General features: G+C 68.2%; 2 protein-coding genes and 1 non-coding gene across 5 annotated transcripts; 1 reads left to right on the top strand and 2 right to left on the bottom strand.

Moving 5' to 3' along the window:
- The first annotated feature begins 45 nt into the window (after positions 1-45).
- On the top strand, positions 46-152 carry LOC138686637 (U6 spliceosomal RNA). Its single transcript, XR_011325943.1, has one exon. It is a non-coding gene; the product is annotated as a U6 spliceosomal RNA (small nuclear RNA).
- A 639-nt stretch (positions 153-791) lies between these two features.
- On the bottom strand, positions 792-16872 carry ABCA7 (ATP binding cassette subfamily A member 7). Of its 3 annotated transcripts, none has more exons than XM_069790618.1 (51): positions 16785-16872; positions 14845-14956; positions 14632-14725; positions 14253-14394; positions 14043-14170; positions 13856-13977; positions 13585-13779; positions 13385-13474; positions 13020-13257; positions 12754-12893; positions 12564-12680; positions 12242-12421; positions 11960-12168; positions 11686-11862; positions 11271-11493; positions 10946-11167; positions 10615-10819; positions 10414-10530; positions 10041-10212; positions 9707-9838; positions 9483-9622; positions 9260-9397; positions 8884-9095; positions 8674-8746; positions 8190-8392; positions 7982-8030; positions 7685-7747; positions 7175-7192; positions 6829-6983; positions 6600-6724; positions 6432-6530; positions 5998-6193; positions 5786-5880; positions 5512-5544; positions 5164-5269; positions 4988-5062; positions 4589-4758; positions 4342-4519; positions 4139-4254; positions 3800-3944; positions 3589-3712; positions 3355-3484; positions 3153-3273; positions 2965-3027; positions 2781-2887; positions 2327-2468; positions 2119-2253; positions 1936-2039; positions 1756-1848; positions 1411-1648; positions 792-1332 (listed from the first exon to the last, which is right to left on the bottom strand). In XM_069790618.1, exons 2-51 carry the CDS (start codon positions 14908-14910, stop codon positions 1183-1185), a joined length of 6765 nt encoding a protein of 2254 aa, XP_069646719.1. In that variant the 5' UTR covers positions 14911-14956; positions 16785-16872; the 3' UTR covers positions 792-1182. The 3 variants fall into 3 exon arrangements, with proteins under 3 accessions (XP_069646719.1, XP_069646720.1, XP_069646721.1); XM_069790619.1 differs by lacking the exon at positions 16785-16872 and adding an exon at positions 15826-16018; XM_069790620.1 differs by lacking the exon at positions 7175-7192.
- A 1166-nt stretch (positions 16873-18038) lies between these two features.
- Positions 18039-24097, bottom strand: CNN2 (calponin 2). The gene is made up of 7 exons (XM_069790613.1): positions 23938-24097; positions 20817-20938; positions 20367-20433; positions 20127-20264; positions 19843-19959; positions 19379-19525; positions 18039-19298 (listed from the first exon to the last, which is right to left on the bottom strand). Exons 1-7 carry the CDS (start codon positions 23998-24000, stop codon positions 19032-19034), a joined length of 921 nt encoding a protein of 306 aa, XP_069646714.1. The 5' UTR covers positions 24001-24097; the 3' UTR covers positions 18039-19031.
- Between the last annotated feature and the right edge of the window lie 530 nt (positions 24098-24627).

The following is a 24627-nucleotide window of genomic DNA, read 5'->3' as shown; positions in this document are numbered from 1 at the left end:
TCAATTGTGAGAGGTTCAAATAGCTCTGCGGGAATGAGAACATTCGTGCTCGCTTCGGCAGCACATATACTAAAATTGGAACGATACAGAGAAGATTAGCATGGCCCCTGCGCAAGGATGACACGCAAATTCGTGAAGCGTTCCATATTTTTCGGACGATCGCAACGCTCCCCGCCTGAGGGGGGACCCTTTTGGATCCGCGCTCTGTGCCGGGGGTACCCCGAGACACGGGCCGCCGAGGTGCGGGGGGTACCAGACCCCCGTGCCGGGTCAGGGGGAGCCCCAGGCGCAGCCCACCAGCGCTGTGGGGAAGGTCTGTGCACCCCCTGCAGTGGAAGAGGGGTCTCAGGGGTGAGGGAGGAGATGGGTACCCCAAAAGCTTCATGGTCCCCGGCCCCGGGGGCTCAGCGCAGCCCTGCGAGGGCCCCTGTGTGCTGCAGGCCCCAAGGGGACACCCGGCTGAGAGGGCGAGACCCCTGCCCCACTCTGGGGCACCCCAGTGGGGGAGAAGGTGGAGAGGATGAGCCCCGGGGGGGTGGCCGGCAGGGACCCCTGCCCAGTCCGCTGCCCACCCAGCCCCTGCCCAGGGACCATCCAGGGTGAGGAAGACCCTGGTTGACCTTTGGCTGCTTGGGGAGCCATGGGGAAGGGGCTGCAGGGCAGAGGGCTCTGCTGGCTGCTCTGTGCCCCCCCGTGCGAGGGCCATCCTGCTGCCACCTGTCCCGCTGTGCCCCCTGCCCCGTGTCCCCAGGTGTGGCAGCAGTGGTGCGAGAGCGATCCAAGCCCCCGGGGAAGGACCACGGGTCTTTATTTAATTGCTTTTTCACAGCAGATTCTGCTCTGGCAGAGAGCAGTTGGGGTCCCAGGGCCAGCCCCAGCACCCAGCCCTGTCCTGGGGCAGGGGGGAGGCCCAGGGCAGACCCCCCCCAAAAAAACCTCAGCCCCCCCAGAGAGTACAACCCCACCAAGGGGGAGCTGGGGCCAGCCCTGCCCTGGCGCTTTGACCCTCCCCAGCACCCAGACGGTCCCACAGGGATGGTGGCCCTGTGCTGGTAGGCATGATGTGGCCAAGGCCCCCTCCCCGTGCAGCTCTTGGGGTCCGGGATGGCCAGAAGACCCAGGACCCCAGGTCATGCTGCGGTGATGGCTGGGGAGGGGGTCCATGGGGCAGCATGACCTCACTCAGACAGCACTCTCCTGGTAGCTGTCATCCTCCAGGAATGGTGTCAGCCTCCTCCCAGGCCTGGGTGCCACTGGGGCCACATCCTGCCCTGGGGCTGCAGCCCCTCCGGGGTCCTCGTCGCTCTGCTCCCTGGCAAAGTGCACGAAGACCTATGGGGAGGGCAGGGTGAGGGGCAGTGCCGGCAGGACCCTGGCCCCCATGCCCTCGTGCCCCATGTCACTCGTCACCTGGTCGAGGGTGGTCTGGGACACGGAGTAGTCCTCGATGTGGCAGGGGCCACGGTGGGCTGCCAGAACGCTGAAGACACTGGCCAGGGAGCCGGCGTGGGAGGGCAGCTGGTACTGCAGCAGCCCCCCGTGTCGCTCCTTCAGCACGATGCCGGGGAAGCGGTGCTGCATCAGGCTCTCCACCGGTGCCGGACCGGGGCCGCCCACCCGCACCACCACCGTGTAGCCATCCCCAAACCTGCGCGGGAGAGGGGGACATCGCTGCAGGGACCAGCCGTGTCCCCGGCCCCACAGGGCGGCCGCCCCTCACTGCCAGAGCCCTCCCCGAGTCCCCAGCCCCATTACCTGTTCTTGAGGTGCTGGACGCTGCCCAGGCAGCGGAACCGGCCGTTGACCATGATGGCCATCCTGGTGCACAGCGCCTCGCACTCCTCCATGCTGCCGGGGGGGAGGTGTGAGACCCCACAGGGAGAGACAGGTGCTCCCCTCCTGCAGTGCCACAGACCCTGGGACGGGGGGGCTCACCTGTGGGACGTGAGCACCACGGACCTGCCTTCCCGGATGACGCTGAGGATGCAGTCCCACAGGAACCGCCGGGCTCGCGGGTCCATCCCCGTCGTAGGCTCATCCTGCAACGGCCCCGGCGGTGCTGTCAGCCCGGGCAGGGGGCAGGTGCCGCCATGGGACCCCCTCACTGTCCCCACTCACCAGGAAGATGACTGGGGGGGAGCCGAGGAGCGCTATAGCTGTGGAGAGCTTGCGCTTGTTGCCCCCGCTGTACTTGCCCGCCGGCCGGTCCGCGTGTGGCCCCAGCCCCAGCTTGGTGATACCCCACTGAGCTACCTGCAAGAGACATGGAGGGGGTGAGGACGGGGTCCCTCAGGGCTGGGGAGGGGGGCTGGGGTGCGGGCCCTACCCTGGGGGTCTCCTCCTCTGGGATGCCACGCAGGCGGCTGTAAAACTCCAGATGCTCCCGCCCCGTCAGCAGGTCTGTGATGGCGTCGAACTGGGGGCAGTAACCCATGTGCTGGTGGACGGACTGCAGGTCGGTGAGCACGCTGCGGGGACGGGGACACGGCTGAGCACACGGCAGGGTCAGGGACATGACTGAGCATGCAGTGGGGACACAGCTGAGCATGCGGCGGGGACAGGGGCAGTCTCCAGGGACAGAGAAAAGGCTGAGCATGCCACGGGAACAGGGATGAACACGGTGCAGGGATGAGGATGAGGATGAAGCCGAGTGCAAGCACGCTGCAGGGACGAGGGCGAGGAGGAGCACAGGGTGGGGATGGGGATGACGGCATGCATGCTGTGGGGACAAGGACAGGGGGAGCAGTGGGTCGGCCACGGTGTCCCTCTGTCTCGCCCACCTGTGCCCTTTCAGCCAGGCCTCCCCCAGCGTCACCTCCGTGTCCCCTGTCAGCATCTTGAAGGTGGAAGTCTTCCCGGCACCGTTCACACCCAGGAGGCCGAAGCACTGCGGGTTGCAAACCGGGGTTACCAGCAGCCCCGTCCCTGCCCGCAGTGCCATTTGTCCGTCTGTCCGGTACTCACCTCCCCAGGGGGGATGGCAACGCAGAGCCGGTCCACCGCCGGAGCCTTCCTGCGCCGGTACACCTGTGCGGCAGAGCCCAGCGCTGGGTGCTCCCCACCCGTCACCCACCAGCAGGACCGGGGGCTACAGGAGAGGCTGGAGCCCCTGCAGCGAGGGACGGGGCAGGGTCCGGCCCCACGGCACGCACCTTGGTCAGGTCCTTCAGCAGCAGGAGGTGGCTGTGCGGGGGGGTGCTGCCCACCCTCGCCCGCTCCCTGGCCACATCCCCGTCCTCCTCCCCCAGCGAGGGCAGCTGCAGAGCCCGTGGCCTGGGGGCAACAGCGGCAGGGGCACTTCCAGAGCTGCCCACCCCACGGCTGCCCCACGGCCGCCCCACGGCCGGTCCTCACCCGAGCCGCAGGAAGAAGCGGTATTGCAGAAGGATGGTGAAGAGGAAGAAGATGACACCCTCAACGGCCATGGCGAACATGTTCTTCCCTGCCAGATCCCAGGACAAGGGGGACACGAAGTGCCTGTCCCCTGCAAGTGGCAAGAGGGGCTGTAGGGGGGGGGGACACTGGGGAGGGCCCCCGCGCTGGCCAGGCTTTGGGGAGGGGGAGCAGCCCTGATACCCCTGGACTCACCGAACCTCTCGAAGGCATCGGCCATTGCCTGGTTCTTCACCATGTCAATGAGGCCTCGGCCCAGGCAGAAGTGGGGGAAGACGAGGAAAACTTTCTTCAGGATGCGGTTGATGTTGTTGAGGTTCTGTCGGGGCAGTGAGGAGAAGGATAGGGGAGCTGGGACCAGTCCCGCAGGGATGGAAGGGGGGTCCAGGGCAGCCTGGGGGCTCACCTGGTCCACAAAGAGCTCCAGCACGAAGGTGGCCACGCTGCCGTTGATGCCAATGAAGAGGTTGATGCACGTCAGGGCCACGTAGGCGGTGCTGGGGATGCTGAAGAGGAAGGAGGCTGGGTACATCAGGGGGGTGATGGACCAGCTGGGGAGCAGAGAGGCAGAGGCTGGCCGAGGCGCACCTCCCATTCCAGGGGGCACAGCAGGGCAAGCCAGCACCCCCCCCCCTCCCTTTACCAAGACCCTCCGAGCCTGCTCTGAGCCCCCTGCACCCCCCCCTCCCTGGGGTCCAGCCCCAGCGGGGGGCTGAGCCCCAGCTGGGCTCCACCGGCCCTTCACCCGTAGAGCAGCAGCAGCAGCACGAGGGAGGGCAGGTTGGCAGAGGACACGTAGGACTCCTGCTGGAAGCAGAGGAAGATGAGGATGACCAGCAGTGCAGGGACCAGGTAGTTGCACTGCAGGCACAGAAAAGCCGGGGAGGGGGTCACAAGTGGGACCTGGCTCCCCGGGACCTGTACCCCATCCCCATCCCCGTCCCGCACCATGTCCCAGGTGAAGTTGCCCAGCCAGTAGGTGACAGGCTTCATCCCACTGACAAACTGCAGATGCTTGGCCTTGCTGACCCGCTCCTCAATGAGGAAGAGCACGAAGCTGGCTGGGACGAAGGACATGGCGAAGATCACGCAGATGGACACCAGCACGTCCACTGAGGTGGCCATCCTGTTGGGGAGGGGAGAGCTCAGCCAGGGATGGGGGGGGGGCCTGTGGACCCCTGTCCCTGATACTCACAGGGCAGCCTCCGAGAGCTGCTCCTTGGTGAGGTTGAGGGGGTGGTTGGTGGCCGTGATGCCGTAGAGCGCGGGGTCGGTCCCAGCGGGCAGCCAAGCACGCAGCAGCCCGTTGCTGGCCACATTGACGAAGGAAACCATGGCGTGCCAGCCCTTGTTGTTGAACCAGACCTGCAGCCCAGAGGAGCTTGGCGGCTCAGAGCCCCCTCCTGCCCCGGCACCGCCGCTGGCTGTGCCCGCAGCACCCCACTCCCCGCCAGGCTCCCGCTCCCCTCCAGCCCCAGGCAGGCTCAGTCCTTCTCTGGCTGCTCCAACCCCGGATGGGGACCCAGGTGCTGCATCCCCTGCTGACTCCCAGCTCTCACCCCCGTGGGACCCCCAGCCCCTGGGTCAGGCGTACCTTGATGTTCCTGCGAGCGTCCAAGCCCTCGATGAAGCGGCTGAGGTTGCCCAGGAGCCGGTCTGAGGGGCTGCCCTGGGTGTGGGAACACGGGGTGAGGAGCGGGCTTGGGCCAGAGCCCTCCCAGCACCGGGATGCTAGAGCCAAGCCGGGGGGGGGCAGAGCCCCGGCCATACCGGGGTGATGTTGAACAGTGCCCGGAGCTCCAGCACCGCCTCATCCACCTCTGCTGCCGACGGCAGGGCCTGGGAGCTGCCAGCACCCAGAGAAAAGCCACCGTACCTGCGGGGAGAGACGGGCACTTCCAAACCTGCCACCCATCTTCAACTGCCACCCCTGCCCAAACGCAACCCTCCCCCTCCACCCGCCCAGACACCACGGTGAGGGGCACACAGCGAAGGGCTGAGGCTGCCCAGATGATGGCTCTGCCTGGAGATTGTGTTGGCTCTGCCCAAGCCCGCAGGCGAGCTCCTGCCTCCCCCCTGCCCCATCTGCGTGAGACCCCAGCCCCTCCCCGGGCTCACCTCTGCTCATTCACCCACTTCTTGTTCCTCAGCCTGAAAGAAATGGGAGCGGGGGAGAAATACCCCCCAGGAGATGTTACAGCAGCGCCTGCCCACCCAGCCACAAGTCCCCCAGCAGTTCCCCCTTACCCTGCAGTGCCCTCGCTGTCCCCAGCCCTGGCTGGGTTTGGTCTGCAGCATCCCTCCCTACTTCCACCACACTGGCAGCCTGTGCCAAAGACTTGCCCCATCTTCCCTGCAGTGTCCCCAGGGTGTCCCCAGCCCCAGCACTCACCCCCAGTGGATGATCTGGGGGTAGGTCTTCACCAGGTAGTCAGAGATGTTCCTGCCCGTCAGGTTCTGCAGGATGTCACCTGTGCCCCTTTGCACCTGGGGGGACAGACAGGCAGGCTGGACAGACACACGGCTGCATTCGCCTCCCCAGAGCATTGCCTGCACCAGTACCAGACAGCGCTGCTGCTGGCCCCGCTGCAGGCTGGGGGTTACCTGGGGTGGTGGGAGCCCCCCGGCCCCCTCGGGGCAGTCAGGCAGCATCCTTTGAGCCCCTGGTCCGCTGCACTGGCAGCGGGGGGACGGCTCGGCTCGCGTCCAGTTCCCGCGCTGCAACGCTTCCAGCAGGGCTGGGGGAGCCGGGGGGACCAAGAAGCCGTCGGGGTGGGAAGCCGGTGGGCATGGTGCCGTCCTGGGCACCCGGCACCGTGGGGGAGAGAGACCCCTGTTACCAGCCTGGTGTGAGCCAGAGGCATTGGGACCTGCCCCTGCCTGTGGCTGCCACCGCCCCCCCCCCCGCCATGGATGGTTGAGGGGGTCCCATGGCATCACACCAGCTGGCAGGGCTGTTCCTGGGGGAGATGCAGGCACCGAGGCAGGGGCTGAGCCCCAGCCACCCCCTCCCAGCCCCGCGGGTCGCAGGCACTCACGCCTCATCAGCATCCTTCATGCACTTGGTGCCGAAGCCCGGCTCGGCCAGGAGCGCGGCCAGGAGCCGAGCCGTGTCGGGGTCGCCCGGGGCATCGTTGCTGCCAGGAGATGCAGGAGTGAGCTGGCAGCAGTGGGGGACATGGGGGGACAGAGGGATGGGGACACACCTGAAGAAGGTGAACTGCTGCCCGTACATCCAGGGCTGGAGGCGCAGCGGTGGGTACTTCCCGAAGGGCGGCACGATGAGGCTGAAGAGCAGGGCGATGCAGACGAAGACAGCAGGCAGGACGATCTGCTGGGGGCTGGGGATCAGGGCTGGCTCTCCACCCTCCTGCCCCATCCCCTCCCCACCCTCCGCACCATGGCCCCGTCCCATCCCTGTCCCCCATGCTGTACCTGCGCGAAGAAGCCCCGGGTGCTGCGTCGCGCATGGAGCATCCTCTTGATGAAGAGGGCACGGAGCTGCTGGCGGGTCAGCGCCCAGCCCCTCACCCTGCGGCTGGCCTGCCCGGCCGCCCCGCGCAGCAGGTCTGTCTCCCGGGGCTCCTCTGCTGCGGGGGCAGAGATGGGTTTGGGTCTGGCCCCGGCACAGGCGGCGGCGAGGGGCAGGGGTTCATGTCGGGAGACGTGCAGGGGGAACGGTGTGCTGGCAGGGTTGTGTCCCCCACCCTGGTGGGGATGGGGTGCTGCATGCAGGGATGCAATGGGAGCCCCCCAGACCCTCCCAGCCCCCAGCTCCTACCTCGACGGGGTCCTTGGACTCAGTGTAAAGGAGAGGAAAGAAGGGTTACAGCCATGCCGATGTCTGCCCAGCCGGGGTTAGCGCTGACCCGGGGCAGAGCCAGGTCCCCAAACAATCACAGCCCCCCCACACACACACTGCCATAGCTGCCCCCACACCAGCTCTATCTCCAGGAGAAGGGGCCTGGGTACGTTCCCTGGGATTTCATGTCCCATCCCAAGCCCTGCCCAGAGCCAGGCTCCCCCAAACCAGCCACTGTCCCCACTCCTCGCCCTGCCTGACACCGAGGCCAGGCGGGAGCGATGCTGCACGAGCATCCCTGAGCCTCCCCCTGCCCACTACCTGCCCAAAGGGACGCGTGTCCGAAGGGATGCCTCCTTGGATGGACACGTGCCTGGATGGACACATGCCACGGCCCCAGCCCCAGCCCACGGGGTGGAGGTGGGGGGCACCCAGCAGCAGGGGCTGGCCAGCTCAGGGGGTCCTAGGTCTCAGCTCCCCCCTCCTTACCCAGCTCCCCGTCAGCCACTTCTGCATCTCCTCCCTCGCCGGGGGCTGCTCCTCTCCTGGTGCCTGACAAAACGGGGGTGAGAGCACCAGGGTGGGACCGAGGCCACAGCCTGTGATACCTCCCTGCACCCATGGGTGCTCCCAGCAGGGAACCCAGCCCTGGGAAGGGTGAGGGCCACATGGGGTGCTGGGGACACCCGCACCCCTCTGCTCCAGGCTGCTGAGCATCTCCCCTCAGACCCCCCCTGCACCCTAGCACCCTGAAGCTGAGCTCCAGCCAGCCCTGAGGTGTTTTACCTGCTGAGTCAGAGTCCACCCCAGTGTCCTGAGCCACCTTCAGAAAGATCTGAGGGCAGGAGGGGGCTGGCATTAAACACGGCCATCAGTGCCCACCATCCCGGCAAGGCAAATCCCCCAGGTCACGGGCAGCCCCCGGCAGAGCTCCAGGGAGGGTGGGCACCCCAGGAGCCACAGGCAGCCCCCTGGCCACAGCTCCTCTGGGTACCTCTTCCAGGGTGGTGTCGGAGATGCCGTAGCTGGAGATGCCCAGTTCCCCCAGGTGGGTGTCCAGCTCATGGAAGAGGTCCCCGAACGCCCCGTCCTTGGCCCCACTGTAGGGCAGGACGAAGAGCACCTCGTGCCCAATGTCCTCCACTAGCTGGGAGCCCGGCACCAGCTTCTGGATCAGCGCCGACAGCTGGGGCACATCTGGGGGGGACGGGGAGGGCTGGAAACCTGGGGCAGGAGCCGGTGGACAGCACAGCACCCTGGACCCCAGTCTGGGGGTCCCTGGGAGGGCTTGCAGGGGGCAGGAGGGCAGGGAGCCGCTTCTGCCCCACCAGTGCAGGGGGGCCAAGAGCCGGTGGCAGGGCAGGGCATGGGGCTGAATATGCCCACGGCCCCCCCACCCCCGGCTGATGGGGGCTACATGGGGAGCACCCAGGAGCGTAATGCTGCACTGAGGACACAGGGAGGGACGGGACCCTCACCCACAGTGCTGGCCTCGCTGCCCCGCTCACTGCCCAGGCCCGTGTCGCTGCTGTGCTCCGAGTCACTGCCGTCCTGTGGGAAACGGTAGCCAGAGCCTAGCACCCTGTAGCAGGATCCAACCCCAAGCCTGGGCTCAGCACCCCCAGATACCTGGGACGGAGGCACCGGGCACCCTTTTGGCTGATGCTCAGCAGGGCCAAGGGACCCACCTTTTTGGTGGTGCCGGGGACATTGCCGGTGCTGCCGCCCATTCCGACCCGCTCCCGCTTCACCAGGGTGAGGTGGTAGCCGGTGCCCAGCCTGGCCTTGAGGAAGAGCGGGGACCCGCAGCAGCAGAGCCGCCCCTGCGAGATGATGGCGGTGCGGTCCCCCAGCAGTTCCGCCTCGTCCATGTAGTGGGTGGAGAGGATGATGGTGCGGCCTGGGGGCAGGGAGCAGGCTGGACCCCAGACCCCCTTGCTGGATTCCCCCTTTCTGGGCATCTCCCCACTTGGCACGTCTCCCTGCTCGCCCCTGCTGCCAGTTCTCCACAGCTGGGGGGGCTCAGATGCACAGAGGGCGAAGCGGGGTCCCCCCAGCCCTGACCTTTGCGGTATTTGAGCAGCAGCTCCCAGATGCTGCGGCGGGAGTAGGGGTCGATGCCAGCCGTGGGCTCGTCCAGGATGACCACCCGGGAGCCGCCCACGAAGGCGATGGCCACCGAGAGCTTCCGCTGCATTCCGCCTGCGGGGCGGCAGGGACAGCGTTGGAAGGGGGGGCTGGGGCAGCGGACCCCTGCTCGGGTGCTGGTCCTGCCCCCCGCACGCACCCGAGAGGTTCCTGGTCTGCTCCCGGCGCTTGTGGGGCAGCCCCGTGTCCTGGATCAACTGCTCCATCTCTGCCTTCACCTGCTTCTCCGACAGCCCCTTCAGCCGCCCGTAGAACCAGACGTGCTCCTCCACTGTCAGGCTGGGGCAGGCAGGGGTGAGATGGGGGCCCTGCCTGCGCCAGCCCCCGGCACTGCTCCCCCCCGCCTGCCCTGCCCCTGCCTACATGTCGAAGAGCACGTTGTGCTGGGGACACATCCCCATGGTTTTGCGGATGCTGTCGATATCGGAGCGGATGTCCCAGCCCAGGATATAGGCAGTGCCGGAGGTGGGGGGCAGGAGGCCGGTCAGGATGGACCTGGATGGGGGAACCAGTGGGGAAAATGGGTCAGGGAGCACAGGACCAGTGGGGCTCGGGGCCGGGGTGACCTGTTCTGTGTGAGGTGCTCAGAGCCCAGCCTCGTGGGGACTCAGGTTGGGACAGCACCAGGGCAGAGCCAGGCTCAGCTCCTGTCCCAACCGTGGCTGCTCAGCTCCCCTGGTCAGACCCCCAGTCTCACATGGTGGTGGTCTTGCCGGCTCCGTTGTGGCCCAGGAAGGAGGTGATTTGCCCCTCGTAGAAGTCCAGGCTCAGCCCATTGACGGCCACGCGGCTGCTGTTGCGGTAAATCTTCACCAGGTTGCGGATGGAGACGCCAGGCTGGAGCTGGGCAGGCGGCTCCTCCACCAGCACTGGAAGCCACCAGAGGGTCATGTCCCAGGCAGGACCGCTCGCCGGGGGCAGGACCCTTTGTCACAGGGGGCAGGACCCCCTGCCATGGGGCAGGACAGCCCGCTGGGAGGGCAAAGCCCAGGAGGAAGGGCTCGAGCCCAGTTCTGTGGCTGCCGCCCTTCAGCCATGCAGCTCTGGGGTGGGCAGGGGCAGGGGCTCACCTTGGGGTGCAGCGAAGGGGCTGGTGGGGTACGGGGGGTGCCCAGCCGAGGATGGCTCTCCAAGCCAGTAGCTCTTCAGGAAGGGGAAATTCCAGGGCTTGGGGATCCCATACTGACCTGCAGCAGGCAAGGGGCTGAGTGGGGCCGGGGGGCTGCCAAGGGACTGGAGGGGCTGCCGAGGGCCAGGGGGGCCATGCTCACCTGGGAAGACGCCCTCGAGGTACCAGGTGGCCAGGCCGTAGAGGCCAGCATCCAGCAGCAGCAACCCCATGGCCGTGGCGAAGTTGTAGGGGTCTCCCGGCACAGGGCTGGTGCCCAGGTTGTGCCACTGGATGCCCACCCCCTGCTCCTCATAAAGGGAGAAGTACTCGCAGCCGAAGCCAAAGGCCACCGGTGACAGCAGGCTCTGGCAGTGGCAAGAACAGCGGTGTGGGCAGAAGACCAGCCCAGGGGGGTTCATCCCCAAAGCCCCCCCCCGGCATGCCTGGGGCACCCAAGGGATGTCGGAGAGGGGGCTGCCACGGCCGCTTACCACAAGGACGCGGAGCGGGAAGGTGATGTGGTCGCGCCAGGCGACGCACAGCACATAGGGCAGGTAGAGGGAGAAATAGATGATGCCACCGCAAGCCGAGGCCAGGTTAGCGCGGGGAAAGAAGGTGCTGATGAGGAAGCACTGGCTGATGGTGGCCACCGAGAAGGTGCCGAGGAAGAGGAAGATGACAGCCGGGTCACTGTAGGGCAGGATGTTTCCCAGCTGCAGATGGAGGCAGGTTGGAGCCTGTGGAGCCCCCCATGCTGGCTCCCAGCCCCGACACTCCCTGTGTCACCCACGCTGTCCCCTCTGCCCTGCAACCTGCCTTGAGGATGAGAACAAGGAGGGCAGAGCTGAGGAGGAAGGGGATGAAGCTGCTGAGGAACCAGCTGAGCCAGAGGATCCCGTTGCTCAGCCCCATAGTCTTCATGGTCTCCTTGAGACGCGTCTCCTTCTCGTGCACCACCCCCTTGATGATCATGGCCACCGAGTAGATCCAGGCCAGCGTCATGAAGAGGGGCAGCGAGCGGTTCAGGACCCGCAGAAACCTGGGGGAGATGGCACCAGCCCTTCCACCTCCAGCCTGACACCCCGGGGCCACTGCCAGGCAGGGGACACCTGGGGCATGGACCAGCCCCATGCCACCTCCTCAGGGCACTGATGCTGCAGGGTGCTCGGCCCCGTTCCCCACAGCAGTGGGTCACTTGAGGGTCCAGGGCTGCCCCCCACCACCCACTCACACATCATCCACGTAGCAGGGGTAGGGCATTTGCTGGACGTAGACCCCCGTCTGTGGGGCAGCCCCGGTCTGCACCCGCACCACCGCCTGCTCCACCAGGTCCTGCACGTAGATGAACCCCCCCCACACGTAGCGCAGGTCGCTGAAGGGGTCGGCCGCAGGGCCTGGGTCCCAAAACCTGGGGGCAGAGCACGGTGCTGGGAGGGGGGCTCCCCCCGCCACGGGCGCAGGATGCTTGGGGGTCGTGGAGACCGAAGGGGTGGGCGTCCCCCGACCTGTCCTTGATCTTGTTGGTCCTCGTGACATCGTCGATGTCCATGCGGATCTTGTAGCGGACATGGGGGGGCAGCGCGGGGGCTGTGGCATTGGTGGGGGGCTGGAAGACCACAGCTGCCCAGAACTGCTGCTCCTCCAGCAGCTCCAGGGCCCGGGCCACCAGCTGGTCCTCGGTGGCCACTGCCTCGATCTTGTCCAGGCAGACACACTACGGGCAGGGCAGGCAGGGCTCAGTGGGGCTCAGGGAGCCAGCCCGCCCAGGCGGCCAGGGCGACACGCACCTCCATGAACTGTGACAGCGTGCTCAGGACCATGTCGGCGTCAGCGTACACCTGCTGCCAGGTGAGCCCCGGCCCTGCCGCCGGCCCCGCCAGGAACCCCGCCAGCGCCGGCAGCTTCCAGGAGGTGCCGTTGAGGAACCCGTCCAGGAGCTGGGCCGTCCCCGGGGCCAGCAGCAGATCCTGCAAAGCACCAGGGTACCACAGGACGATGCAGCCCACCCCCCTCCTGGCCAGGAGCCCCAGCTGCACCCCACCACACCCCCCAACCCGCACCCCACCGCAGCCCTGTTCCCAACAGGGAGAGGGTCTGGGGGTCACGCACCCGGAGGACCTGCATCTCCAGGCTGCCATTGAGGAAGGTGTAGATGCGGGGTCCCAGCTCCCGCCAGGCACCCCCTGCCTCCCCCAGCACCGCCAGCTCCCGGAAGGTCCGGTTCACCTGTGTGGGGCAGGGGGTGAGGCAGGGCTGGGGTAACCCCCCCCGTCCGCGCCCCCCTCAGCCCCCCGCTCACCTCGGCCATGATGCTGTCGGGGCCGGGGCCAGGCGGCGTGTACAGGATCTTCCCCATGAAGAGGGGCTTGATCCCCCGCCATAAGATCTGCGAAAGGGGGCTGGACTCCAGGCTGCGGACCAGCTCTCGGCAGAAGGGACCTGGGTGGGGGGCAGAGCCGAGCCCTTGCCACAAGCCCCCCGCCACCTCCCGGGCAGCCTTGGGGGGGCTGTGTCCAGCAAGCCCCTGGCTGAGCTCCCCCCACTACCGCAGCCCAGCCCGCTCACTGCTGGCGCTGTCCGGGGCCGTGGCTCTCCGCTCCGAGCTGTTGCGGTCCAGGAAGGCTTTGACGTCGTTGTCCTCATACCAATTGAGGGAGGGGACCCTAAGCCCCCCGCCCTCGGGGTGCCCACAGGCGATGCGCGACAGGGCCCCGAAGGCGCCTGAGCCGGCGGCGCTGGCATTGGGGGCCATCAGTGCCCCGAGCTCCCGCCGCAGCTCGGCGAGGCTGGTCATTGAGGAGACCTGGGGAGAGTGGGATGGGGAGTGGGGCTAGAGGGGACAGGGACACCCAACGACACCGCGGGAAGCGGGGCACTGCTTGAGTGCAGGGGGTGGGTGGGGGGCACTTGAGCAGGGAGCAGGGTGCTACCTCCTCCATCAGGGATGCTGCATCCCGCAGGAAGGTGCCCAAGGCTTCCGTGGTGCCAGCAATGCCACCCACCTCTGAGCTCAGCTGTTCCTACAAGGGGGGGCATGGGAAGAGGGGTCACAGCCCCTCTGGGGCGGGAGCCGGGGGTCTCTGGCCCGGCACTTGCCAGCACCCAGCGTCTGGCCAGGCTGGGGGCTCACCACCAGGAGCCGGGGGAGGTCGAGCTGGGAGAGAAAGGAGCCCTCCATGGCGCGGAGCTGGGGGCCAGGCAGGTTGCAGAGCCCTCGCTGCAGGCGCTGGGTGGAAGCGGCATCGCCCCCCGCCAGGAAGCCCCCCAGCTCCGAGGCGTTGCAGACCACGGCCTTCAGCGGAAGGCGGGTGCTCGCCAGGGAGAACTGGTGGGAGAGGGCCCGTCATGCCGCAGCCCCCAGCACCACGGGTACCAGGAGTGGGCGCTGCACCGACACTCACGATGCGGGGGTTGAGCCGGGCCCCCATCAGCTCGTCCACCAGCTCCGGGGGCAGAGACGTGTTGGTCCAGAGGAACCACGAGAAGGTCTCATCCTCTCTCAGGTAGTCCCTCACCGGCAGGGCTGGGGGGGCAGGGTTCAGCCAGGGGGGTCTCGCTCCCCCTGCACCCCCCATCCCTGGTGCTCACCCCTCCACTGAGTCCCACTCCCCCCGAGCCGGCGCAGGGCGGGCAGGAGTTGGGCGAAGCCGCGCAGGAGCCGGTGCCCGTCAGTGTGGACCAGGACCCGCCGGGCTTCGGCCAGCAGGCGGGAGAGGCTGTGGGGGCACAGGGTGGGTGGTGAGACCCCGGCCCCACCGTTTGGTCCGGCCCCACAGCCCCCGGAACCCTGTCACTCACATGGAGCCGTCGAAGTTGCCCACCACGCCGGGGGCCTCTCCCACGGTAGGGTGCCGAAAGCAGGGGTTGTTCATGTTGCAGATGATGCCCTGGAGCCAGGGCAGGGTCCCGGCCGAGGGAAGGGCCTTGTTGGGGAAGTGGCCTGTGGGAGAGGGAGAGACAGGTCCCGGGGGGGGGGCAACACAGGACCCCCGAGGCCACGCACACACTCCAGCAGGGAGATGCCAGCGAGCCCCCAGCTTGTGTCCACCTCCCATGTTTGTCTCCCCCGCTGCCACCCTGGGACCCCACAGGGCTCCCATGTCCCCAGCAGGCACGGGGAGGGGGGCATTGCCAACCCAGAGGGTGGCCCCAGTGGGGGCTGGCATGGGACACTCACACTCATGCTGCTTGAAGGGCGGGTGGGATTGCCGCACCGAGATCAAGATGAAGAAGAGGAAGAGGGGCCACAGGAGCTCAATGGCCAGCTGGATCTGGGGGACACCCATGGTTGGGGGGGGGTCCCTGTCCCCATCGGCACCCAGGGCTCTGCCTGCCCCTGCGCCAGGACCCAGCAGCTCCGGGCACTCTCCCACCCTGGTTGCCCGCTCACCCGCTGCCGCCGGCGGTAGGTGAAGTTCTTCCAGAGCAGCAGCCCCAGCTGGGTGCCCACAGCCATGGCGGGGATGCAGGGGGCATGTGCCCTGTGTCCCACTCGGCTCCAGCTGCAGGCGAAAGCAGGAGGGTCAGCGCTGAGCTGGGGGTGACAGTCAGGGCTCTCGTGTCCCTCTGGCTCAGGGCTTATCGCACACCAGGCAAAGCGCTGGGCACACGACTGAGCTCCGGGGGCTGGCAGGAGCCAGCCTGGCATTCCCACAGCAAAGCTCCTTGCTGGAGCAAAGCTCTCAAATCTCATTCTTTTCTAAATCAAAAGCAGCACAATAGGGCACAAGCTCTGCAAAGTCCCTCCAGGTCAGCGCTGCATTACAAGCAATGAACCTGATTCACACGCCAAGCACGAGGGGCAGCCCTGGAGAGCTGGGCAGCCCAGGGGAGGCCTGGGACCTGCCCGTGCTTCAGTTTCCCCATGTGAGTGATATGGCCGGGCCAGCAGCGAGGTCAGGTGTTGCTGGTGAGACCCTCAGCACCCCAGGAGGGGAAACTACCCTGATGCAAGGGGCTCAAGGCGTGAGCTCGGGCACCCAGGTCCCGCAGGTGCCCCCCAAGCTGAGCTCGGGCCCCAGCAGCTCTGGCCCCGTTCCTTCCCCAGCCCCGTCCCAGCGAGCCCCCACGCCTGGCCAGCTCCGGGGACTTCACCCACCCCCGGACAGGGGCCAGCGGGTCGGCAGCCCCCAGGACCCGGCAGCAAAGCATCAGCCTCCCCTTCCAGCCACACAGGCCGGCTTCATGCCGAGCCCCGGCAGGCAGCGGTGGCACGGCCGAACTCGCAGCTTCCCGCCCGGCAAACACCCGTGCCCGGGGAAAGCTGAGCTCCAGAGCTGCTCCCCGGCCACCGTGAGCTCAGGGCACCCCAGGGCCACCCACGCTGCCCATTCCACCACCCCAGGGTTGGTGGCCAAAGCTGCAGACTCACTTGCCCACCCTCTCGCCTCCCGTGGCCTCACACCTCCGCCACCCCCGGCCGGACCTTGGGCAAGAGGGCAGGCAGGCGACGGCTCTGCCCGCTGCTGGGGCTAAGCCGGGTCCCCGGGCACAGCGGGGATAAGCAGGCACCGGCCAGCGGGATTAGGATCCCGGCTGGGAAATCCGGCTAATCAGCCTGCGGGGCTGGACACGAGCAGGGCCGGACACGAGCGGCACCGGAGCGGGGTCCTGGGGGGGAGGGGAGATTCCTCCGAGGGGGCACCGGGGCTTGGGGAGGGCTGTGCCGCCCCCTCCCGCCGCAGCGGGAGCGAGGGGGGACCCAGCGGTGGAGAGGGGGCTGCAGAGGCGGCCGGCGCCGGGACCGGGGGATGCTGCGGGGCCGCCGGGCCGGGAGCAGCCTCAGCCCGGCCGGGGGCTGCGGCTCTTTTCGGGACAAAACAAACACGAAACAACGGGGACCCTCCAGAAGCCGCCTCCCGGCAAGGGACTCGCGTGGGGACCTGCTCCCTCACCCCACGGGGGACAAACACGCCCCATCGCTGCAACGGGCAGCACGGCGGCCCCCGACCCGCCCCGGTCCCGCCGCACCGAGCTCCCCGCTGGGCGGGGTGCGGAGCCACGGGGAGGCGGACGGACCAGGGGGACGATGGGGACAGCTCGGGGGGATGATGGGGACAGCCCGGGGGGCGACACGGACAGCTCGGGGGTATGATGGGGACAGCCCGGGGGGACACACGGACAGCTCGGGGGGGGATGGAGACAGCCCGGGGGGGACACGGACAGCCTCGGGGGGGGATGATGGGGACATGGGGACAGCCCCGGGGGGGGAGGGGAGATGCGGACAGCCCCGGGGGGACGCTGCGAAGCCGAAGCCCGGCCGAGGCAGCAGCCGGCGGCACAGCCCGTCCCGCCCGCCCGCAGCAGCCCCCGGCCCGGGACCCCCGTTACCTGCTCCCGCCGCCACCGCGCGGCCCCTTTAAGAGAGCCCGCGGGCTCCGCCGGCCGGCTCCGCCGGGCTCGCGCGCAGGCCCCGCCCTCCCCGCCCTCCAAAGTAGCCGCGGGAGTGACGTCATGGGAAGCGGATTTTAAAGGGGCCGGGGGCGGGTCACGGGAGCGCGCGAGGGGCAGGAGCCCTTCCCCTGCCGAGCTCTGGCCACGCCCCTGCCCCACCCATGCCACACCCCTGCCCCGCCCCATCCCCTGGGAGCCCCACGGGGCAGCAGAGCCCCCACCGTGGGTGCTGCAACCCGGCCTGGGGTCATCTGAGACCCCCCCGGGGGGGACAGGCCATCCCACTGCCCGCGGACCACCCGGCTGCCCGCCGAGGCGGTGGGCAGGGAGAGCACCCACCCACCCACCGTCCCCCCTCGCCGGGCTCCCGAGGGACAGACCCTTCCCCATCAGGGTCCCCCAGCCCCCCGGGCTATGGCAGCCTCGAGATGGGGGGGGGGCACCGGGGTGACATTGGGGTGGTGGGTGGCAGCGATGGCCCCGGGAGGGTCCCGAAGGCAAAAGCCGCTGAGTCACACCGCAGCGGGCAGCGCAACCGGCGGCGCCGCGCTGGCGTCGGCGAACCTCGGCGGCTCGATGCTGCGGGCAGGGCCCCCCCGGGAGCGAAGCTGAGCTGCTCTTGTTGCAGCAGGCGGTAACGCCTGGCTGGCGGCTGCGGCCTGAGCGGGGGGAGCACGGTGGTCTGAAATGCAGCATTTCACCCCAAAAGGTGGGTCCCTGCCCAGAGAGGGCCCGTGCAGGCACAGCCAGGGCAACCGGGGGGACATGGCTCTCAGGGCTCCCGGGGGGCACCACTTGGGTTTGGGTCCTGCAGGCCCCTCGGCTGCGCCCAGGGCGATGCCGAGTCCCGGGAGCAGCCAGTGCCAGCAGGATCTGGCCGCCCCGCGTTTAACCGCAGTGCCCAGCTCTGCTTCGCTGCCTGGCGCCGGACAGCACGGCACAGCCTGTCCCTTTGGGACAGTTTTTATTGCCCACGTTGGCACCGGTAACCCCACAGCCGGTTCCCTGCTCGGCACACTGGACCCCGGGGACACGCAGCAGCTCGGCCCCCCAGAGCGCAGCCTCCCACCCCATGGCCCCAGCGCTCCAGGGCCTTGCCCAGGTCAGCAGCAGCTCCCACCCTCCCCAGGTTTGCGGCGGACTCGGCCTGAGCACTGACACAAGGAGCCTGCAGCAGGAACTGGCTCCTGCTTAAGTTAAAAGGGTTTTTTCTTTTTATAGAAAAAAAAAGGTTTCAATATAAGAGCATCTACATTAGAAAACCCACAGGAGGCGAAGAAGCCGATGGGCACAGCAAGGGACTGCGGTGTGCACCAGCATCCCCAGCCACATGCGCTGCCCTGGCAGCTGCCCGTACTCGGGCATCGCCCTGCGGTGCAGGATGTAGCCGTCGGAGTCAGCCTTGGCTCCAGTCCGCCAGGCGATCGGATTACTGCGGCTTTCGGAGCTGCAGCCGGGTGCTGGGTGTGCCGGCTCCCAGCCCAGCCCTGCGGCCACGACCAGGGCCTCGGAAACTTCGTCCCTACAAGTTCTGCAAAAAAGGCATTTCCAGCTTCACTTCTAGAGATCACGCGAGTGTGCGAGGTTGCTGGCAGCGTGCACACACACACACTCACACACATGCACACACGCAGCATCCCCGTCCCTGGGCCGAGGCCCTGCAGCACCCCGGGCTCCCCCACGCCTGGGGGTCTCTTCTGGCCGTGCTCCCACTGACCCAAGCCCCTCTCCTTTGTGGGGCCGAGCCGGGTCCTGCCAGCACAAGGATGAGAAGCGGCACCGGGAGCAGCGTGGGCGGCTGCCCCCCCACCTTGCCAAGGGATCCGGGTGCTGCCGCGGCAGAGCATCGCAGGGGCGGCGTGGTGGGCAGCGGGTGGGAACGCATCTTCTTGGCTGCGTGAGAGGAGACGCTGTCCGCTCCTCAGCGCTGGAGCATCTGCCACCTTCCTGCTGCAAATGCCGGGGCTGTGCTAGGGCCTCGGGACACCCGTGGGCTGCGGGAACCGGCCGGTCTCTAGAAATGGGGTCTTTATTTCCATGCTCAGAAAAATAGATTCATTTCAAAATTAAAAAAAAAAATAGAAGAGTTTAAAAAGAGGGAATGATGAAAGTAGAGGCTGGAATGTCGCTGGCAATGGGGTCTGTACAAGAGATGGTGCGAGATGGGGCTGGGCAACGTCCCACTCAGTAGCTCTCCTCCTCCTCGCGGTAGTAGTGGTACCCGGGGGGGTCCCCGCTCTGGTCACAGGCGGCGTTGGCCACCTCGCCCTGGCTGCCCTGCGGGCAGTACTTGGGGTCGTAGATCTGGCGGCCAAGGCCGAAGACCTGGCCGCTCTGGTTGGCGCCCTGGTTGGAGCCCATCTGCAGTGACATGGAGGAGTTGTCGCACTTCTCCGTCCCCATCTTGGCATCGTAGATGTGTCTCCTGGTGCCGGGAGCCGTCATGCCCACCTGGAAGGACAGGAGGGAGCAGGGCTCAGCCGTGGTCCCCCGCACCATCGTGCCTCCCCACCGTGGCCGCGGTGGCTCACCTGGCTGGCACACTTGTTGGTGCCCATCTGGAGGCTGATGGTGGAGTGGTCCATGGGCGGCAGGATCTGGTTCTTGGGGTCGTAGAGGTGCCTCCTGGTGCCATAGGCCGTCATGCCGGACTGGCTGGCACACTTGTTCGTGCCCATCTGACAAGGGGGTCCGGTGAGGACCGAGTGCTGCCCCACACGTGCCCCTTCTCCTCCCCGCCCCCCGCACCCCTGCAGCCTGGGGGACACAGCCAGCGCTCCCCAACCCAGCCCAGGTGCAGCCTCTCCAGGCTCCTGGGCACTGAGTGCCGGACACGGAGCCGAGATGGTCCCAGATCCCGAGGACACTTGAGGCACCTTGAGCCTCAGGTCCCCCCAGCCATGCTTGGAGCTGTGATGGTGCTGAGGGTTAGATAAAACTGGCCCCCCCCTCACCCAGCACCCCAGCCCTCGGGAGCATGTGCGGGGCAGCCCACCTGCAGCCCGATCACGCACTGCCCAGCTTTCATCTTGGCCTCATCGAAGTTCCTCTGCTGCTTCTCCGAGTACTTCACGCCGATGTCCACACCGCTCTGCATCCCCTTTGTCTTGGCCTGCCGGGGAGGGGTGTGAGGAAGGATGGGGGTCCCAGACCTCCCACCCACACCCTGGGCAGGGGGAGACGCAGGCTCCCGCGGGCATCACCCTGAGCTGGGGGTCCACCCAGCTGGTCCCCCTGGGGCTGTGCCCCCTCCCAAGCCGCTCGTCCCCATGCACTCACCATGCCAGCCAGCGCCAGCAGCGACACCTGCACCTGCGTCAGGTTCCCGCTCTCAAAGAGGTCGTTGGCTTCAAAGAGATCCACGGGGTTCATGCCGTAGCTGGCCATGGCCTTGATGAAGTTGGAGAGGTTCTCGAGCTGGGCAGAGAGGCATAGGACCCCAGTGAGTGACGGCAGAGGGGCCGGGGTGGAGCCGGGGCTAAGCGGCGGTGAGTCGCAGGCAGGGCTGCCTGCACCTACCTGGTGCCAGTTCTGAGCGGAGCGGTTGATCTTCCTCACCGAGTTGGGCTGCAGCTTGTTCATGAGCCTGGAGGGAGGCAGGGGGAGCGGGGGCTGCGATGGGGCAGAGACCCCCGCCTCCGGCAGTGGGGCACGGGCCCCTTTCGGGAAGGTCCAGCCCAGGTCTCCCCTCCAAGCATGAGGCGATTCCCCCCTCCATGTCCCTGCTGGTCCCCAGAGCTCCCCCTAGACGTGGGTGCGTTGGGGACAACTCCAGCCAAGCAGTGCTGCAGAGAAAAATCTCTGGCTGCCATTAGCTGGCAGGTCCCACGGGCATGGGCATGGGCATGGCTGGATCCAGCCCACCCTTCCCACCCCAACGGCTGGTGGGGGTCCCCTGGGGGGCAGGTGTCCCTCATCCCCATCCAAACGGAGCAGGGGCCAAGGGGCTGTGCTCGGCGCAGGACTCACTCGCAGAGGATCACCCCGTCCTTCAGCCCCTTCTGGAAATCAGGCCCGATCTGCTGCCCTGTGACGCTCTCGATCCATGTCCGCAGCTCAGCCTCCTTCTGCGGGTCGTACTTCTGGGCGAGCTGGGAGGGGATGGTGAGGGGGCAGCTCAGGCACGGCCCTGGTGTGCACCCCAAACCCCTCACGGGGGACGGCTCCCCCACCCCAGGCACAGACCCGTGGCGAGGTCTGGGGACAGCAGCCCCATCCCAAGCACGGTCCCCGGGAAGCCTTGGGGATGCTGGCAGTGCCAGGCTGGTCCCCAGCCTCTGCAGGGCGGTGGAGCAACCCCCCCCAGCCCGGCTGCCCCCAGCCTCAGAGAGCCGGACAGTGAGGTGGGTGCAGTGGGCGGCTTGGATGGCGCCAGGATTTTTGTTCAGCCACGATTTCCTGGCAAGCAGGAACCCCCAGGGGGTGGCAGGCGGCAAGATCCACGGGTGGGAGTAAAGCCACAGTGTGACCCCATCACAGGGGAGGACATGTCCCCCCGCCTCCAGCCTCCCACATCCCCGTCCATCGGGGAATGCACGGGAATAGGAATGGGAGCACGAGCACGATGCTGCTGTCAGACGCAGGCGTTGGTGCAGCCAGATCCGGCACGAGCCTGCAGACCACGGTGCCCCTCACACACGGCAACTTCTGAACTTTTCCTGGAGGATGAGGAGGAACTACCTGTGGGGGCCGGGGGGAAACGTGTCCCTCCAAGGGCCTGTTCTTCCCTGTCCCCTGGAGCCCATGGAAGCCCAGCACCAAGCCCCGGGGGTCCCTGGCTGCGTGATGCTCTCCCCTCCGGCGGGGCCGAACGCGCCGCCGCAGATTCCTCGGTCACCGCGGCTATGCCAGGAATGCGGATGCCTCCTTCCAAATGGAGACCAGCTGCCCGGGCCGGCAGCATCACCGGCAGCGTCGCCTCAGCCCTGGCCCACGACGGAAGGAAAAGGCACCCTGGCCTGGGGCGGGAAGGAAGGGGCTGCGCAGGAAGAGCCTGGAAGCCCCAAGTGCCATCGTTGCCCCAGCCTGGACCCTCCTGTGCTCAGCTGGCACCCGGAGATGGCCGCAAGGCAGCCACCGACCTCTTGTCCATCCCGTCCCCTCCTCGTCCCAGTACACACCGGGGCCATGAGTCCCCAGGGATTCCAGACACGGAGGGGCCCCAGGATGGGCATGGTCTGGCCCTGCTGTGTGTGGGGGGGGACACCAGCCGTGCCTGTAGGCTGCGCAGAGCTGCGGCCCCACAGCCGCAGCCCCAAAGGGAAAGCTCGACTGCTGCAGGATGGAGGGACAGTCCAGTCAAGCAGGGACACACTCATGGCACCATGTGCATCCCATCCGGGAGATCCCACTGTCCTACCAGCTGATTTTCTGGAGCGTGGGCAGCCGCTGCCGGTTCCTCTTCCCACGCCATGGCCAGTGTGGGGGTTTCTCAGGGCATGGGAGGGGGCAGAGGGGACCAGCCCCAGAGCAGATCCCACCACAGCCCAGTTTGCAAAGGCTTGCACAGACTGGGAGAGTGCCACTGGTTTAACTGGTTCCCAGTCGGTGATGTCAGCCTCCAGCAGACACACCAGGGCAGTTAAACTTGCCTAAGTCTTGCTGAATCAAGCTGAAGCGCCCAAGAGCACGCAGCGACGAGGCTCCAGCGCGTGTCCACCCGCTCAGCGCTGGTGCAGCCCAGCCCAGATGCAAGCAGGGACCCGTCTTCGCTCGGTGATGAAATGCAAATCCCCTGCGAGGCCAGGCAAGGAGAGCCCGGCCCCAGCTGCGGCCACGGCCGCCACATCCCCACAGCCACCCACGGCCGAGCCCCGGCAGCGGCGCAGGCAGCGACCCAGTGTCCCTTCTCCTGCCTGCCCCTGTCCCATTCAGGCAGCTCCCGTGTCCCCAGGCAGGGCACGGCCACGCAGGGCCACCGGCCGGCTGCCCCAGGGACAGGGGCGACCACAGCTCAACCTCTGCTTGCCCAGGGCCGGGCACAGCCCAGCAGGGTGGCCAGTGCTTCTGCCACTGCCCAGGGCGGCAGCGGTTCCCAGAGCCCAGCCCGGGGCTGTGCAGGGAGCACAGCCAAGGGAAGGGGTTGCTGCATCCCCCCACTCCCCCTGGCCCAGCAGGACCCCTGTGCCTGCGGTGCCGGACCCCCCTGCCCCAGCAGCGGAGCCCCCTGCAAGGGGCACAGCGATGGCAGGGATGGTGGCACCTACAGCCATGGGGTGCATCCAGGCATCCAGCTCTGCCTACCAGCACCCCAGACCCGTCCTCAGCGTTTCGGCGGAGGGGAGATTTCACCTGCCTGGGCAAGGGGGGGCACCCTGCGGTGCATGGCTCCTTCCCCGCGGTGTAAACAGCCCGGCCAGAGGCATCGGTTCCCCTTTCCCCTTCCGGCCCCATGGCGGCTCGGTGGCAACTCTGCAGGAGAGTGGCTCGGGCGCGCGAGGCCTGGGTGGCCAAGGTTGCCCCAGGTGCGCCTGGCCGGGGGTCCTGGGCTCCGAGGGGCAGGCGTGGGCCGGGGGCTGCTCCTGCCCATGTCCCGCCTGGGCCACCAGCCCTGTCCCCAGCAAGGGACACCGGGACACAGGTCGGAGCATCCCAGTGCCCTGGGGTTTGCTGGGGGCAATAGCAGCCACCGTACGGGCCTGGGCAGGGGTGGGCAAGGTGGCCGGTGCCCGTGACCCCTCCCAACCCCGGTCCCCCTGAAACAGCTCCCCGGGACCCCGTGGGCAGGGCCAGCGCACCCCAAGATGGGGAGCCCAGCCTCGGCACCCCCTGCCCCTCAGAGCTCCGGCACACCGGGACCCCCAGCTCCCCATCCTCCCGGGACCCCCCGGCTTTCTGCCCACCGACGGCGACGGGAACCCCCAATCTCCACCCCCGGGACTTCTCCACTCTCCGCCCCCAGTGGCACCGGGCCCCTTCCGGCTCCACACACATGTCCGGGGCACACCGGGACCTCCCGGCTCTCCAGGACCTCGGCCTGCAACCGGCACCCCCTAACGGCACCGGGATGCCCGGCTCTCCAGAGTGCCCAGGAGTACCGGGAGCCGCCGCGGTACCCCCCGGCCCCCGACTCGCCCCCGCCGCGACTCACCCGGTTCTTGACCTCGGCGGAGAGGCCGTAGGACGGGCCCTTGTTGAACTGGGAGCTGCTCATGGCGGGGAGCGGGGAGCGGAGCCGGCACCGGAGCGGGGAGCGGGGAGCGGGAGCGGGGAGCGGCGGCGGGGCCGGGCGGGGCCGGGCGGGGCGGGGCGGGGGGGGCGGGACCGGCCCCCCCGGCGCTGATTGGACGGGGCCGAAATGCCCAAATAAGGGCAGGAGCGGCCGGAGCGCGGGGGGGGGTCCCGAACCCCGATACCGGGAGCCGGAGCGGGGGGAGCGGGGGGCACCGGGAGCCCGCGGGGGTCGGGGCTGGAGCCGTCCCGGACACGCGTGGGCACAGCCCGGCGCGCGCCCACGCACGGGCACACGCGCAGAGCCCGACAGAGGGGCACACGCGTGTGCGTCGCCCCGCGCGCCTGCACACACACACACGGATGCGCGCGCGCCCCGACCCACGGCCACGCGCACACGCGGGGCACACGTACGCGCACACACTCCCCCCCGCACGTCCCGTCCCGTCCCGCTCCCCTCGCCCCGACCCCCGACAGCCGCCGGCTCCGTGTCCGTGTCCGTGTCCGTGTCCCGCCCCGACCGCTCCCCGCCCCGCGGCCGGCAGATGGCCCACGAGAGGCGGCCCCAGCCCGGCCGGCAGCGCGGCCCCGCGGGGGGGTCCCGGGGACG

This window comes from Haliaeetus albicilla, chromosome 8, assembly GCF_947461875.1.
Source record: "Haliaeetus albicilla chromosome 8, bHalAlb1.1, whole genome shotgun sequence".
NCBI classification, from domain to species: Eukaryota; Metazoa; Chordata; class Aves; order Accipitriformes; family Accipitridae; genus Haliaeetus; species Haliaeetus albicilla.
Note: the sequence above shows the minus strand (reverse complement) of the source record. Positions and strands in the feature narration are given on the sequence as shown.